This window comes from Hemitrygon akajei, chromosome 32, assembly GCF_048418815.1.
Source record: "Hemitrygon akajei chromosome 32, sHemAka1.3, whole genome shotgun sequence".
NCBI lineage: Eukaryota > Metazoa > Chordata > Chondrichthyes > Myliobatiformes > Dasyatidae > Hemitrygon > Hemitrygon akajei.
The window spans coordinates 14,694,580-14,710,887 of record NC_133155.1 but is presented as its reverse complement, the minus strand read 5'-3'; the positions used below and the strand labels follow the sequence as shown (position 1 = coordinate 14,710,887).

Here is a 16,308-nt window from a genome sequence, read left to right as displayed (position 1 = left end):
CTAACACCACCTGATAGAGCATTCCACATGCAAAACTCACCTGACATCCCCAATACACTATTAAACACCCTCAAAATTATGCCTGTCTTAAACACTTAGCTCTTGACATACACATCCTTTAAATATTTTATATTGCTCTTAGCTTTATCAGGATCGTGTATTTATTATGTACCTTAATCTGGCCTCCAACAGACCTTTGCCTGAGTTAACCAAAAAATACATTTACTTTTTATTATAGATCTATTTTTATATATAGTTCACATTTCCAGATATAGGGGATTTGAAACAGGAAAAGTCAATCCACACCATCATTGCATGTAACTAAGCATGCATATTTATTTCCCCGTATTAACCCAACAGATTAAAGCAAAACTATACTAGTTTTGAATATTTATTAGTTTTAAATCATTACACAACCAAAACAGCTTCTAATTAGTGAAAGGACATTTACAATTACACTGCTAACTTTGGAATCTACATTTAGAATCCAACATTCCTAATCCTTTCCTTCTGAATTTCTTTCGATGCATCTTAGTCAATATCCAGTCTCTTATTAATATACATATTTGGCTGGTAATGAATAAACGTTTTGGTGCAAGTCTCAAGGTTTGCTGGATCTTGGTGGCCAGTGGTAACATTCACTTCTTGTTTAATGCTTTAGCGGCAGCCTTGGTGGTTTTTGTGGCAATATCTTTCTTAGTAACTGACTTGATAACACCAACAGCCACCGTCTGTCTCATATCACGGACAGCAAAGCGACCTACAAGAGAAAAAGGTAATCGAATGAATTCTCAATGCCATTTCTATTGGGAATTACCAAGTGCAAATCAACATCTTGTTGCGATTAAGGCTTTCCTAAGAAAGTAAATGCCGGAACTGTAATAGGCTTAAGCATTTTGATTTTCAAAACCCTAGTACAAAAAATTACACCGAAAGAGGTGGAAGTATAATAAAAATTGTGCACTTTAGCCATCATTCCTCTCCTTCAGTCCAAAAATTACATCTGTATTTCTGTCATGTGTATTTTGTTACTAATGGACATTCTAGTATGTCTGAGTTAATATTTCTAGCATTCCGTATCAATTTCAAGGTATACCATTAGCAGGTACAATGGTACTCAGGTATGATAGGAGTCTTTGTAGCCCTCAGGGGCTAACAGTAACCTTTACACACATGCCAACATTTTAATGATTCATATATACATCCTCCTTGGCCATTTTAAGGCACTCATGCTCACAGCTGTTATTGAACACACAATGCAGGCACAATATGCAAATATTATGAACTGATGACAAAACAGGCAAAACCAAAAATCTAACTTTAGGAAAACATACCAAGAGGTGGATATTCAGAAAAGCTCTCGACACACATGGGCTTAGATGGTATCATGTTAACAATGGCTGCATCTCCAGACTTTACAAATTTGGGGCTATCTTCCAACTTCTTGCCAGATCGACGATCAATTTTCTCCTTCAGCTCACTGAACTTGCAGGCAACGTGAGCAGTATGACAATCAAGTACTGGGGCATAGCCAGCAGATATCTGACCGGGATGGTTCAGGATAATAACCTTTAAAAAAAAAATCAAATTTATAAAATCATAATCACTTACTCATAACTCACAACTTTTGACAAAGTAGTTGGTGTATTGATGCAGGACATGATGCTTATAGGTATTTCTTGGGACATTCATTCCACTGAATGCAGATGAAGCCCTCTCCTCTCCCTTAACAATACACATTCTAAAGTGTGCCTGCATTTATCAGTTGAGATAGTGTTCTGGCCCTTTGTACCACGCTGCCCAGCAATCCAATTTAACTCTAGCCGAATCATGGGGCCATTTACAAAGACCAATTAGCCTACCAACTTTTAGGTCTTTGGACTGTGGGAAGAAACCAGAGCACCTGGAGGAAACCTACACAGTCAACAGGGAAAACACCAAACTCCTTACAGGCACTAGCGGGAACTGAACCCAGGTCATCTGTATTGTAAAGTGTTGTGCTAACCACTATGCTACCATGCTGTAGCTATAAAAGTGACAGATGGAATGTTTGTTTCGGTCAGTGGGTAGAATGACCACAGAAATTTCAAAGTTTCCTGGAAAGAAAATACAAATTGGTGCACACTTCATACTTTGCTCAGAGTATACCCACTGGCCAAACTGGTTAGAATTACAGAATAAGGCCTAACCAGTTCAAATCATCAAAACACCATTAATAATTTACAATCACATGCTTTCTAAGCTGAGATAAATGAGCATTCTGATGACCACTAAATGGAAGATTGAGTGAACAAGTTCTCCTTTACCTGTGCAGTAAAATCAGCAGTTTGTATTGGAGGGTCACTTTTGCTGTCACCAGCAACATAACCCCGACGGATATCCTTAACAGAGACGTTCTTGATGTTGAAACCAACATTGTCACCAGGAAGAGCTTCTACCAAGGCTTCATGGTGCATTTCCACAGATTTCACTTCAGTGATGACTGGATTGGGAGCAAACTGCACCAACATGGATGGTTTCAGAACACCTGTCTCAACCCGACCGACTGGTACTGTGCCAATGCCTGCAAGGAAACCACAAATTCAGAATCCAAAAATTTACAAATTACCCCAATAACAGATACAACAGATGAAAATACTACAGTGTAATCATTGCAGATCTAAATTAGGGTTATACAGTGAGATTTAGGTGGAGACAATTGGCCAAGGGTGCACAATGCCCTTTTAAAGTCAGGCCATTTTTAGTGACAACACTTTCTGTTCTTCAAATTCTGCTCTGAAACATCATGAATTCTGGTACCCATATAGTATCAGAACTAGTAAGTTACCTCCAATCTTGTAGACATCCTGGAGAGGGAGACGAAGAGGTTTCTTTATTGGGCGCTCTGGAGGCTGAATGCAGTCGAGAGCTTCAAGCAGTGTGGTTCCAGAGAGGTTTTCATTTTTCCTGGTAATTGACCAACCTTTGAACCAGCTCATCTGTTTATTTAAAAAAAACAGAATCAAAACTAAGATATTTGTAGAAAGCAGCCAGTACCGAACATAACAATTTTGCAAAATTTTGCTAGCACCAAATAATTAAATTTAATGCCACTGAAGTGACCATAGCTACGTACATTCTGACTTTGTTCTAGCATGTTGTCACCATTCCAACCAGAGATGGGAACAAATGCTACAGTTGCTGGGTTATAGCCGATCTTCTTGATGTATGTGCTGACTTCCTTCATGATTTCATTGTATCTTGCCTCGCTGAATGGGGGTTCAGTGGAGTCCATCTTGTTGATACCAATGATGAGCTGCTTGACACCCAAGGTGTAGGCAAGCAGAGCATGTTCCCTTGTCTGTCCATTCTTTGAGATACCAGCTTCAAACTCCCCCACACCAGCTGCAACTATCAGCACAGCGCAGTCAGCCTAGAAAAAGAGGATCTGTTAAATATGAGGTATTGGCCCAGGACCATTTAGATGAAGTAGGGGTACAGAAGTTCTACAAGAAGTTCTGCACAAAGTAAAAGCACACTCTTTTGTCATGTATGACCTTTGGCAATAATTTAGAAATATGGACTTGGCCTTTAATCACAAAACTGACCATGAACAAAAATCAACACGTGCAAAATGCTGTTGGAACTCAGCAGACCAGGCAGCACCTTTGAAAGAGTACTCTCAACATTTCGGGTCAAGACAACAACTACTTTTCCCACAGTGCTGCCTGGCCTGCAGAGTTCCTCCAGCAGTTTGTGTGCGCTGCTTGGATTTCTAGCATCTACAGATGTTCTCATTTGCATATGAACAAAGCCTCAGGATTGTTGATCATGTGATCAAAAAGCAGCAACACATATGGAGGGCAATAACCAAGCAGTAATTCAAAATATGCTGGATACACTGAAGTTCCAGTTACCTGTGAGGTTCCAGTAATCATGTTCTTGATGAAGTCTCTGTGTCCTGGGGCATCAATGATGGTGATGTAGTACTTTGAAGTTTCAAACTTCCAAAGAGAGATGTCAATGGTAATACCACGCTCACGTTCAGCCTTCAGTTTATCTAAAACCCAGGCATACTTGAAGGATCCTTTGCCCATCTAGATAACATAAAAAGGAATGTTAGGACCACTCATCAGCCTTATTCAACAGTTTAAAGTGCTAACTTGCAATAACTTGTTAATCCAACTTCACACACACTGCCCAAAATTGTTCCACAATGCATTCTTAACAATTTGCAACCAGTCCAACTTGTATTATTCAAAGACAGAAAACAAACCTCAGCAGCTTCCTTCTCAAATTTTTCGATGGTTCTCTTATCAATTCCACCACATTTGTAGATCAGATGACCTGTGGTAGTAGATTTGCCAGAATCGACGTGTCCAATGACAACGATGTTGATGTGTGTCTTTTCCTTGCCCATTTTTTAACGTTGGAATGAGTCCTGTAAAAGAGCAAGATTGCTATTAATTTCTAAATCCCAAAAACTTATCAACTTCAGCTTTAAATATACCTATGGGACTTGGCCACCGCAGTCTGTGGCAGAGCATTCCAGATTCACCAACTCTGTTAAAAAAAAAATTACCCCCGATTCTGAAAAGTCTCCCCTCAATTTTGAAGCTGTGCCTTCCAGTTCTGGAAACCCCCGGCAAAGTACGCGAGTAAAGGCCTTCGCATAGCCGGTCACATCCTGCATGAGAGTCAATGGGGACGTGGCCAATGATTCATTCAGTAGTCAGTACTATGACCTCGGAATTACACAACGCCGGGTCGTCCCTCCCCGAATGAACGGTGGTGGAAAAAAAAATCTACTCCGTTTGCCGATTACGGCAGTGCCTGAATTTCACGTGGAAATCTGACGAGGACCACTCGTCAGAAAATCACTAATTAATCGGAAAATCACTATAATTTAACAATCCACCCGCTGGGCATTAAATGGACCGTCAGCTAGGGGTGAAATAGTGACCATCGTGCCGGTCAAGCATCTCCAAGGCCCATGCGGCTGGACCGGAACAGCTTCGCTCATTGCATCAGACACCCAACAATGGGCTTCCTCCCTCACTTTACCCAAAAGGAGGGGAGGGGGGAGAGAAAGTTTAAAACTACAAATTACACCGCGGAACGCCTCGAGGCACCCGGTATTTTGTACAGGTCCAGTCGATGTTGCCGGATGGCCAGGTACAAGTAGCGGATTGAAGCGGATTGCGCTCTCCCGGCCCGGAGGCTCTCTCGCCCAACAAAAGCGGCCTCGGGATAAGGTGACGTCGCCGGCCTTTCGTCCTCTCGTCCGGGAGGGAGCTGCTTTCCCCCCCAAAAACCCTCATCATCGTTCTAACAAACAGGCGAGTGGCTTTCTCCATTTATATCACACACCAGAGAAAAAGAAAATCACCCCGTCATAGAAGTAAGCTTCTCAGAAATACCAGCTTTCAGCTCCCTAGCCAAATACCTACACGAGTTGCCTATAGCAAGGGGAGTTAAACTGGAATCTGAGTCCATCACAGACAAAAAAAACTTTTAAAAACCATTTATACATAATATATTAATTTCACCACATGAAATTAATACACATTAATTTAATGCACACTGGCCCTAGGCCCAAGCTTCTCTCCCACACAGCCATTTCTTTTAAAGTATTCACCGTTAAGATGCAGCCGCAAACCTCCCTTCCGCAGAATCGGAGACTAAAAGGACCGGAAAATGGCGCCGTGGCAATTTATAGGCCGGGGGGTGGGGTGGGAGACTCGTCGACGACGGCTTTCCTCTTTCCCTCCCCCTTTTTCTCTGCTCTCCGAGTATTAATGTCAGATGCATGCACGCTTTGTATTTTTCTCCAGTTTTCTCCATCTCTTCTTCTCCCCCCCCCTTTTTTTAAATTTAGGGGTGAAAAAAGGTTTAGCGATTTCATTAGTCTTCCCGTTAATGAGTGGTTTTCTGCACCCAAACATCAAATAAATTCTTCGAGACCCCTCAAATTTACCCACCCATCCGGTTCTAAGTGGATTAACGTTTCTTTTTGCCTCACACCCACTTGTTCCATCCGGACATTTCTGAATCTGAAGAATGAACGACGTGCCAAGAATTTGACTTTTTATTGGCCTCTGGAGCGATGTATAGTTTTTAAATACTAATGCTGAAGGTAATTTCAGAATGGCTGGCGTAATTGTTTAATTAATATTCCAGTCTTTTCCTCAATAATATAATATTTTAAAAATGATTCCCTCATCCCACCCTTCCTTCAACCATGGCATGAACATAAAACCGATATTTTATACAGATGCCAGAAGATCCCAAAATTTAAAAAAAAACACTGTAAACACGAGAGAGATTTTGGGTAGGATCCTTAAGAGTTAAATTTTATTGAAGCAGACCGCCTGGAAAGTTCTTACCTGAAATTGCACAATAAAAGTCGTCTTATAAAACCATGCCAGGGAGTTGCTGTCACGTGATTCCTTAGATTCAGGATCAGTTCCTGAGGATTGGAGAATGGCTAATGTTATCCCACTTTTTCAGAAAGGAGGGAGGGAGAAAACAGAGAACTATCGACTGTCACCCTGACATCGGTGGTGGGAAAGATGCTAGAGTCTATCATTAAGGATGAAATAGTGGCATATCTAGATAGCAGTGATAGGATTGGGCCGAGCCAGCATGGATTTACCAAGCGTAAATCATGCTTGACTAATCTGTTGGAGTTTTTCAAGGATGTAACCAGGAAGTTAGACGGGGGAGATCCAGTGGATGTAGTGTACCTCGATTTTCAGAAGGCATTTGATAAGGTCCCACATAGAAGATTGGTGGGTAAAATCAAAGCTCAGGGCATCGGGGGGAAGGCATTGACATGGATAGAAAACTGGTTGGCAGATAGAAAGGAAAGGGTAGCGGTGAATGGGTGTTTCTCGGAATGGCAGGTGGTGACTAGTGGGGTGCCACAGGGCTCGGTATTGGGACCACAGCTGTTTACCATTTACGTTAATGATTTGGATGAAGGCATAGAAAATAACATCAGCAAATTTGCTGATGATACTAAGCTGGGTGGCAGTGTGACATGTGATGAGGATGTTAGGAGAATTCAGGGTGACTTGGATAGGCTGGGTGAGTGGGCAGATACTTGGCAGATGACGTTTAATGTGAATAAGTGTGAGGTTATCCACTTTGGGAGTAAGAACAGGAAGGCAGATTATTATCTGAACGGTATAGAGTTGGGTAAGGGAGTAATACAAAGAGATCTCGGAGTCCTTGTTCATCAGTCACTGAAGGTGAATGAGCAAGTGCAGCAGGCAGTGAAGAAGGCTAATGGAATGTTGGCCTTTATTACAAAGGGAATTGAGTACAAGAGCAAGGAAATCCTCTTGCATTTGTACAGGGCCCTGGTGAGACCACACCTGGAGTATTGTGTACAGTTTTGGTCTCCAGGGTTAAGGAAGGACATCCTGGCTGTAGAGGAAGTGCAGCGTAGATTCACGAGGTTAATTCCTGGGATGTCTGGACTGTCTTACGCAGAGAAGTTAGAGAGACTGGGCTTGTACACGCTGGAATTAAGGAGATTGAGAGGGGATCTGATTGAAACATATAAGATTATTAAGGGATTGGACAAGATAGAGGCAGGAAATATGTTCCAGATTCTGGGAGAGTCCAGTACCAGAGGGCATGGTTTGAGAGTAAGGGGTAGGTCATTTAGGACAGAGTTAAGGAAAAACTTATTCTCCCAGAGAGTTGTGGGGGTCTGGAATGCACTGCCTCGGAAGGTAGTGGAGGCCAATTCTCTGGATGCTTTCAAGAAGGAGCTAGAAAGGTATCTTTTGGATAGGGGAATCAAGGGATATGGGGACAAGGCAGGAACCGGGTATTGATAGGAATTGATCAGCCATGATCTCAAAATGGCGGTGCAGGCTCGAAGGGCCGGATGGTCTACTTCTGCACCTATTGTCTATTGTGATTAGAATTAGCCCAAGGCTAAATTACTCAATCTTTTATGAATGCTGACAATTCACAGAAACTATGCAACTGCATAACTTTGCCTTTAGTGATTCAGAGTCTGCTCATGGTTTATAAAGTTTTTTTTTGGTGCACATTGCAACTGGAACATCTGGTGGTGGGGGGAGGGTGGAATCTACTTCAAACTCAAATATAATTGCTCCCCAAAAAGAACCTTTTGAAGCGTTTATTCCATAATGCGCCATGAATTAACAAAAAAACCCATCATTGAGTAAAATAATAACCATCTGGTTCTTTGAGCTCACTCTGCCATTCAGCAAAGGTCATGGCTGATCTTTTACTTAAGTGCTATCTCCATATTCCTTGAATTATTTATGTCCAGAAATCTATTGATCTGTTTTGATTGCATCCACAGCCATCAAAGTTAGAGAATTCCAAGGGTTCACTGCCCTCTAAAGAAATGTCCCCTCAACAGAGTAATAAAAGGCTTGTGACTTATTCTGGGTCAAATAATAGAATGTGTTTGCCATCATTTTAATTCTCTCATTCGCCTATTGTAAATACTTAAAATTTATTTACAGATGAGATATGTAACTTCTCTAACTAATAACAAGTTATTACCGGTAGTTACAGAGGGTTTTACTCTGACAGGATGTAATTGTACTTTATGGAAAAGTTAATTTCTGGGAGTACTATGTATTATAACTTTAGCTACATTGTAAACAGGATCTCCCGGTTGCCACCCACTTCAACTTTGTTTCACATTCTCATTCAGATATGTCCATACATGGTCTCCTCTACTGCCATGATGAGGCCAAACTCAGGTTGGAGGAGCAACACCTTGTATACCGTCTGGGTAGTCTCCAGCCCCCTGGCATGAACATTGAATTCTCCAATTTCCGGTAATTCCCTCCCCCTCCCTTCCCCCATCCCAGTTTCACTCTGCCTCCTCCTCCAGCTGCCTATCACCTCCCTCATGGTTCTGCCTTCTTCTACTACCCATAGTGCTTTCCCTTTACATTCCTTCTTCACCTTTCCTGCCTATCCCCTCCCTGCTTCCCCTCCCTCACCTCTTGATCTTTCCCCTTACTGGTTTTTCACCTGGCACCTACCAGCCTTATTCCCACCCTCCCCCCACCTTCTTTATAGGGCCCTGCCCCCTCCCTCTTCAGTCCTGATGAAGGGTCTCGGTCTGAAATTTTGTCTGTTCATTCCCACGGATGCTGCCCGACCTGCTGAGTTCCTCCAGCGTGTTGTTGTAAACTCTCAGAAAGTCCACATACATTGGTTAGCTCTCTGTTCTTGTAGGGTACATCCTCAAAAAATGTCTTTTAAGTAAAAATCCTTAAAATTACTTACTTCCCTTTCATATATCCACCTTTATTCTGCCCAGTTTACTTAACTTAGTGATACCGTAGCGGCCCCCACAGACTTGTATGATGCTCCCTTAGGGCAGTTAGCAAACATACAATCTTGAAGTGATGAACCTAAGTGAAATTAATTGTAATTGAGCAGGTTGCAAAAGATGTGACGCCCATCGAGCCTCAATACTAAACGAAACTACCGAGCATAAAGCACAAATACATAACTAAACCCTACGCTTTTCCCACTCCCACCCACGTAACTAGTTACGGTAATAAATATAGTAAACGCACAGTACAGAATCCAGTGCTGATACAGAACAGATGCATGGCTCCTACAGATACAGTATGGAATAGGCCCTCCCTCCAAGCCATAACCCTAGCCTAAAATCACCGGACAATTTGCAATGATCAATTCACCTACTAACAGGCTGTGGGAGGAAACCCATGTGGACACAGGAAGGAACGAACACACTTGCTTACAGAGGACGCTGGAATTCTACTCTGAACTCTGACCCCGCCCCCCCAGCTGTAACAGCATCACGCTAACTACCGCACTACCATGGTGCCCTGTATTATTAGTATTTTCTTGGCATTTTGTTCACTATTACTTACTAATAACTGATGTCCAAGTTGCTATTACAGAAGGCGGAGCTGAAATAAAACTTTGCCAGATAATTTCACTCCAGAGAGCCTGCATACAGAGATTAATTCGTTTGATAAAGTCATAAGACCATGAGTCATCAAATTCCACTTTGAACTTCTTAAGTAAATGCTGCCATAGTCATAGTAGTCATAGAAAGTGAACACAAACTTCAACTCCAATTACCAAGAAAGCAAATAACCTGACAAATTAATCGTTATGCTCTCAACAAGTATATAGTATTGATTTTCATCTTAAGCTGTGGCTACAGATGTAAATGCTCTAGAGAAAGTGCAGAGAACATTTACTAAAGTGGTTCCAAGGATGCGGGGCTTAATTTTTGTGAATAGATCAGAGAAACTGGTGTGGTGAACTACATATACCTGTCTGACACGCCCCCTGATGACTGCTCCTGTGGCTTCTCCCACAGACCCCTGTATAAAGGTGATGGAGGTCTGAGCCCGGCCTCTCTGTCTCCAGGATGTAGTATGGTGGTCACTCACTGCTTGTTCCTTCTCCCAGGCAATAAAAGCCGATACCTCGCTTTTACGTCTCAGAGTGAGTTATTGATGGTGCATCAACTGGCAGACACGTGAGACATGCAGATGCTGCAATCTGGGGCGAGGAGTAAATTGCCAAAAGAGCTCAATGGGTCAAGTAGCATCTGCGGACGATTGATATTTTAGGTTGAGGCCCTGCTTCAGGACTTTGAGTTTAGAGGGAGGCTAGCCAGTTTTATAGGAGAGATGAGAAATAAGTTGGTTGGTGGTAGGTGCAAAAATGAGGATAATGGATGAAAGGTAGAAATAGAGTAGGTGATCACCTTCATCCAGGGTCTTTTCCTTTAGTTGGCCTTTTCCATTCCTGCCTCTTCCCCTCATTACCAGTTACATCTGCCCAGCATTTCTTCACCCTTGGTTCATCTTCCATATCCAATCTACCTCTGGTTTCCACCATCCCTCCCTTATCCAGCTCCATCCATCACCTACCAGCCTCTGCTGGCCTACTGAGCTCTTCCAGATGTGTTTTTTTTTGCTCCAGAGAAGCTGGGATTGCACTTCTAGAGACTGAGGAAGCTGTGTTGGGATTGGCATTAAGGGAGTAGGTAGGAGGAAACTGTATCTGTTGGTGGGGGGGGGGGGGGGGACAAGATTGAAGAGTTATAGAATGAAGACAATTGGCAAAGGAACCAGAAATGATATGAGGAATATAATGTTCTATGAATAAGATCTGGAAAACGATTGTAGCAGTGACAGATTTGACCGTGGCATTGAACCCGAAGATGGATGAATATTTGAAATATTTTCCCCCTCTCCCTTCCTTTTTCTTCTATTCTACATTCTGGCCTCTTAGCTCTTGCTACCTACTAATCATCTCCCCCTGGGTCCCCCCCTCCCCTTTCTCCTATGGTCCACTCTTCTCTCCAGCCCTTTATCTTACCCACCCACCTGGCTTCACCTATCACCTTTTAGCTTATCCAACCTTCCCCTCCCCTCCCCACCTTTTTATTCCGGCATCTTCCCCCTTCCTTTTTAGTCCTGAAGAAAGGTCTCAGCCTGAAACATCAACTGTCTATTCATTTCCACAGATGCTGCCTGACTTGCTGAGTTCTTCCAGCGTTCTGTGTGTTTCTTTTGGATTTCCAGCATCCGCAGATTTTCTTGTGTTTATAATTTGAAAGAATTCACAGAATTATGGGGAGAGAACAAGGGAGTAGTATTAGTTGGATAACTCTTGCATGTAGCTGCTATAGACGTGACGTTAATGGATTAAAAGACTTTTCTCTATGATAATGAGATTCTGTGGTTAGATGCTGTGACTCTTATCTTTATAGCTTTCATCATATTTCTCAGCATTTGTCCTTAAATAAAACTTAGAAATTCAACCAGGAAGCACAACAAAATTGTGCAAAATTCTTTGATCATTGAGAATTCAACCATGAAAAATTATCGATCTGAAAGACGAAACTGCTCAATCTGCTGAGCTTCTCAACATTTTCTGTTCACATTACTGCAAAATTGTTTCTCTCAAACAGTTAAGCTTGCTTGCTACTAGGGAGGTACAGCAATTGTGTGCATTCGGGAGGTAGCAAAGACAAGAAGGTACCAAGGTTTAGCTGTCCTTGAGTTTCAAGGTCAAAAAATCAGACTTTCCACGTGTTATAGTAGTTTGTTTTAAAGTAATATTGCCAACAATTAGCTAATTGATATCAGGATCCTATTTAATACCAGGGTATTTCAAGTTCATGCATATCTGCTTCTACTATAGTAAATCTGGGAGGAGACCTTGGCAATGATAGTAATTCAAACGTTCTTACATCCACTGTGCCTGTAGCTGCTCTTTAAAGGAGTTCTTTGAAATTATAGTTTGTGAGAGACATGTGCCCACCAAACTGTAACCCAAAGCTTTGCAGGAATGGATTTATGTCCTCCAGTACTCCAAACCAGTTCAAAAGATGAGACCAGGTTCAACCTGATCCATAGTCCCAGCCCAATCAGGTCTCAATTCCTAGTGTTAGCCTGGTCTCTAGTCCCTCGCTGTGTTAAGACAAAGGCTCCACAATGAGCAATGTGTGGGACCCAGGACAGCTGGAAATGGGGAGAAGTGAAAAGAATTCAGCCTTACCTCTGATTTCTGGCCTCTGTAGCACTTATCCCCTTCCCAAACACTTCTGTTGAATGGCCCTATTTGCCAATTCCTTTTAAAGAGCTGAGGATGTTTTAGGTTTCTTGGAAACTATTGTAATCACAGACTCATTTACCTCTGTTAAATGTAATTTGCTAATCATTTGTCCATTATGCATGTCATTTATTAAGGTTCTGCTTAGTATTGACCATCCACTCTTGTTTGGACCTGCAAGAAATTCCTGATTCCAGAGTCTAAATCATTCATGTAAATTATTAACAGAGTGTCGCAAGCATTGATTCTTGTGATCCACCATCCACTTTGTATCACAAACAACCCCACTTTACTCTTGCTCTCTGCTCTCTCTGTTGCTTTTCATCTAACACAATATTCTCTGACCTTCTCCAATCCTATCTCTGATTGTTATCTGTAAAATATTTTACTATTTTATATTACTTGATAACTTTATTTTGCCTTCAATTATTCTCTTTTACCTTATTGAGGCATGGAGTCTGCTGAGTGTTTATTTTTCCCCCCATTAAGCAGAAAATACGGTATTTTCTTGCACTCTGTTCAATGCCAGTTTAAAAGTTGCCCATTATGTTCTGCACATTTCACTGATATGATTGTTCAATTTATCTTGCTGGGTTTTATTTTCAACCTGTCATAACCTATGATTTTCCAATCATTAAACCTATGTCCTTATTGATTATCAAGTTAAAGCTGCCTTATGACAGTCCCATTAGCATTAGATCAGGGGTTTCCAACCTTTTTATGCCATGGACCCCTACCATTAACTGAGGGGTCTGTGGATCCAAATTGGGAACCCTGCATTAGATCTTCCCCTATTTTTACTCCACCACCCATTCCTGATTTTTCTATAGCAATAGCTCCATAATTCAGGCTCTTTCCTATTTCTTTCAAAGCACAATTGCCTCCCACTCTCCTGTTTTCCTAGACATACATACTATATATGTTGCTGTATGCAGAGATGAACTCATTTATTAGACTTTCCAAACAATAACAACACACAAAATGCTGGTGGAACACAGCAGGTCAGGCAGCATCTATAGGAGAAGCACTGTCTCAGCCCGAAACGTCGACAATGCTGCCTGGCCTGCTGTGTTCCACCAGCATTTTGTGTGTGTTGTTGTTTGAATTTCCAGCATCTGCAGATTTCCTCGTATTAGATTTTCCACTTGTCTTATGGTTAACCACGTTCCGTTTCACAGCAGCATTTGCCTCCTTGCCATCAACGAGCCCCCTTATACATTATTCTTCCCTTTGTTCTCATGCATTGTTTTTAAACTCTTCGTTTTGTATACTCTCATTATTCCTTGACCTTATCAGTTTGAAGCCAGCCTTTCTCACCTCCCCATTTACCCTTAGCACCAGAAACTGAACTTATCCTTCATCGGATGGAACCCACCTTATTAGTAGTCCTGGGAAAAGTGCCGAAAGGAACTTCTCTTTCCCTTACATGCCTTTGCAATGGTTGGCCCATGCTTCAGTGCATCCCTCAATATACAGTGTGGTGACTAGAAACATAGCTAGATGGTGGTGTAGTGGCATCAGCACCGGACTTCAAGGCAAGAGGTCCTGGGTTCGAATCCTGCTGGCTCCCTGCACACTTCGCATCCGTGCTGGGTTGAGCATCGAAGCTAGCAACTCGGCCTCGTAAAAAAAAAAGACAAAATTCTAAAGATGCGCCACAAGGGAGGGATCACAAACTTGAAACATGGTCAGTCTCCAGCCCTTGGCTGTGGACCACTCCTTGCACTGGAGGCCAAGCAAAGTGCATCTTTGTGAACAGCATATTGATGATGTCCCTTCACATGGTGATGAAACGTTTACAAATGGATTGCCGAGATTGGAGAGCAACTGACGCCAATCATCAACCACGCGAGCTGCACATTTTCCGAGTGATTACCGAAGGCAGTTTTTGTTTGGAAGCCAAGAGGTCATAGTCAATCTCTGTCCCTTTTTGTTGATTCGCCACCACCTTTAATTTGGCCAACGTCAGTATTATCATCAGCAAAGTTATATACAGTATGCTATTTCATCATCATCTGCATTCTTACCGACTTGCGCTCTTCCCTCTGTCCCCACACCCCACACCCGATGATGATCCTTTCTGGCTATGAAGATGGAGCACTCCTAGTTCTCGTTTCACCTTGGCTATGCACAGCAATTCAGTTTTCACACTCTTGAGGCCAAGCTTTTTAATTTAGATCCTAACTCCAAATACCCTTTCAATTACACTTCAGTCTTATTCATGCTAACATCATTTACTTTAACATGACCCGCGACAGCTGATTTACTACTGTCCTCCTCTATGTCCTCCCTGCCGCTGTGAGATATTTCATATCCAGTAGGTAACACACCTTTTGGTATTTATGTTCTTGATTGCAGAAGATCCTCCTAGTTGTAGAATCCTCATATCCTCATCACATTACCGATCTGCTCTTTCCCCTTACAAACCCTCATGAGCCAAAGTGTCTTAGTCTGCACTGAGGATTTTCAGTCAGCAGTACTTCGCTTGTACCCACAGGTAATGGTGTGTGAGATTCTTTGCAATTCTGCTTACACTGTGGACTGCATATTGTAATGTAAACTTGCTTATGAGATAATTCTGATCATTATACTGCAGCATGTTTAAAGGCACATGCTCAAACAGAACTTCATTTACAAAATACCAAATGAAGTTTAATGCTTGAAGCCTTCTGACAGAGAATTGCACTGAGCTGGAGAAGGAACATATTGTAAGATTTGTAGCATTGAGTGGCACAGGCTGATACTTGGAGCTGAAATTATCACAAGAAGATGCACATGCATCTCGGGCTTTTGAAAACCTTGAATTTATACAAACATAAGAAAAATATATTGATCTTGTTCAACTGAACAGAGGGAGAAATGCAGGGTGGTAAGAAGGGAGACAATGATAAAATGCTGTATTTCATTTTGCTGATGACTCCACTGTTGTTGGCCAAATTAAAGGCGGTGGTGAATTATTGTAGAGGAGGGAGATTGAAAATCAGGTTGTGTGGTGCTACAATGACAACCTTTCACTCAGTGTCAACAAAATCAAAGCACTGATTATCAACTACAGGAGGAAGAAGCTGGAGGTCCATCAGCCAGTCCTCATTAGGGGATAGAAGGTGAAGAGGGTCAGTAGCTTAAAATTCCTTGGTGTTATATCAGAGGATCTGTTGTGGAACCAACAGGTAAGCGCCACCATAAAGAAGACACAACAATACTGCAACAGTCTTAGAAGTTTTGCATGTCACCAAAAACTTTGACGAACTTCTATAGATGCACAGTGGAGAGCATCCTGACTGGTTGCATCACGGTCTGGTATGGAAACTCCGAAGCCCAGGAACAGAAATGACCACAGGAAATTGTGGATGCAGCCCATTCCATAACAGGCAAAACCCTCCCCACCACTGAGGACATTTGCATGGAGTGCTGCCACTAGAAAGCAGCATCGATCTTCAAAGACCCCCCACCATCCAGGCCATCCTCTCTTCTTGCTATTAGCATCGAACAAGAGGTACAGAGGCCTTACATCCCACACTACCAGGTTTAGGAACATTTATTACCCTACAAAGATCAGGCTCCTGAACTGGCATGATAACTTTACTCACCTCAACTCTGAACTGATTCCACTACTGACAGAATCACTTTTGAAGACCCTTTACAATTCGTGGTCTTGGTGTTAGTTTTTTATTTGCACAATTTGTCTTCTTTTGAACCTTGCTTAATCAATCT

The 16,308-nt window shown here is 42.1% G+C and overlaps 1 protein-coding gene across 1 annotated transcript; it reads right to left on the bottom strand.

Moving 5' to 3' along the window:
• Window positions 1–378: 378 nt before the first annotated feature.
• On the bottom strand, window positions 379–5,771 carry LOC140719706 (elongation factor 1-alpha 1-like). The gene is made up of 8 exons (XM_073034515.1): window positions 5,618–5,771; window positions 4,256–4,420; window positions 3,897–4,076; window positions 3,116–3,412; window positions 2,828–2,978; window positions 2,307–2,563; window positions 1,335–1,569; window positions 379–760 (listed from the first exon to the last, which is right to left on the bottom strand). The coding sequence occupies exons 2-8, from the start codon at window positions 4,397–4,399 to the stop codon at window positions 639–641; spliced, it is 1,386 nt and encodes a 461-aa protein (XP_072890616.1). The 5' UTR covers window positions 4,400–4,420; window positions 5,618–5,771; the 3' UTR covers window positions 379–638.
• Between the last annotated feature and the right edge of the window lie 10,537 nt (window positions 5,772–16,308).

Bases quoted from the DNA above. Each gene is read 5' to 3' on its own strand.
- LOC140719706 (XM_073034515.1), bottom strand. From the start codon at position 4,399: ATGGGCAAGGAAAAGACACACATCAACATCGTTGTCATTGGACACGTC. The intron at 3,413-3,896 runs GTAACTGGAACT...CTCTTTTTCTAG, and splicing joins TGATTACTGGAACCTCACAG to GCTGACTGCGCTGTGCTGAT. The intron at 761-1,334 runs GTATGTTTTCCT...TTTCTCTTGTAG, and splicing joins TTCTGAATATCCACCTCTTG to GTCGCTTTGCTGTCCGTGAT.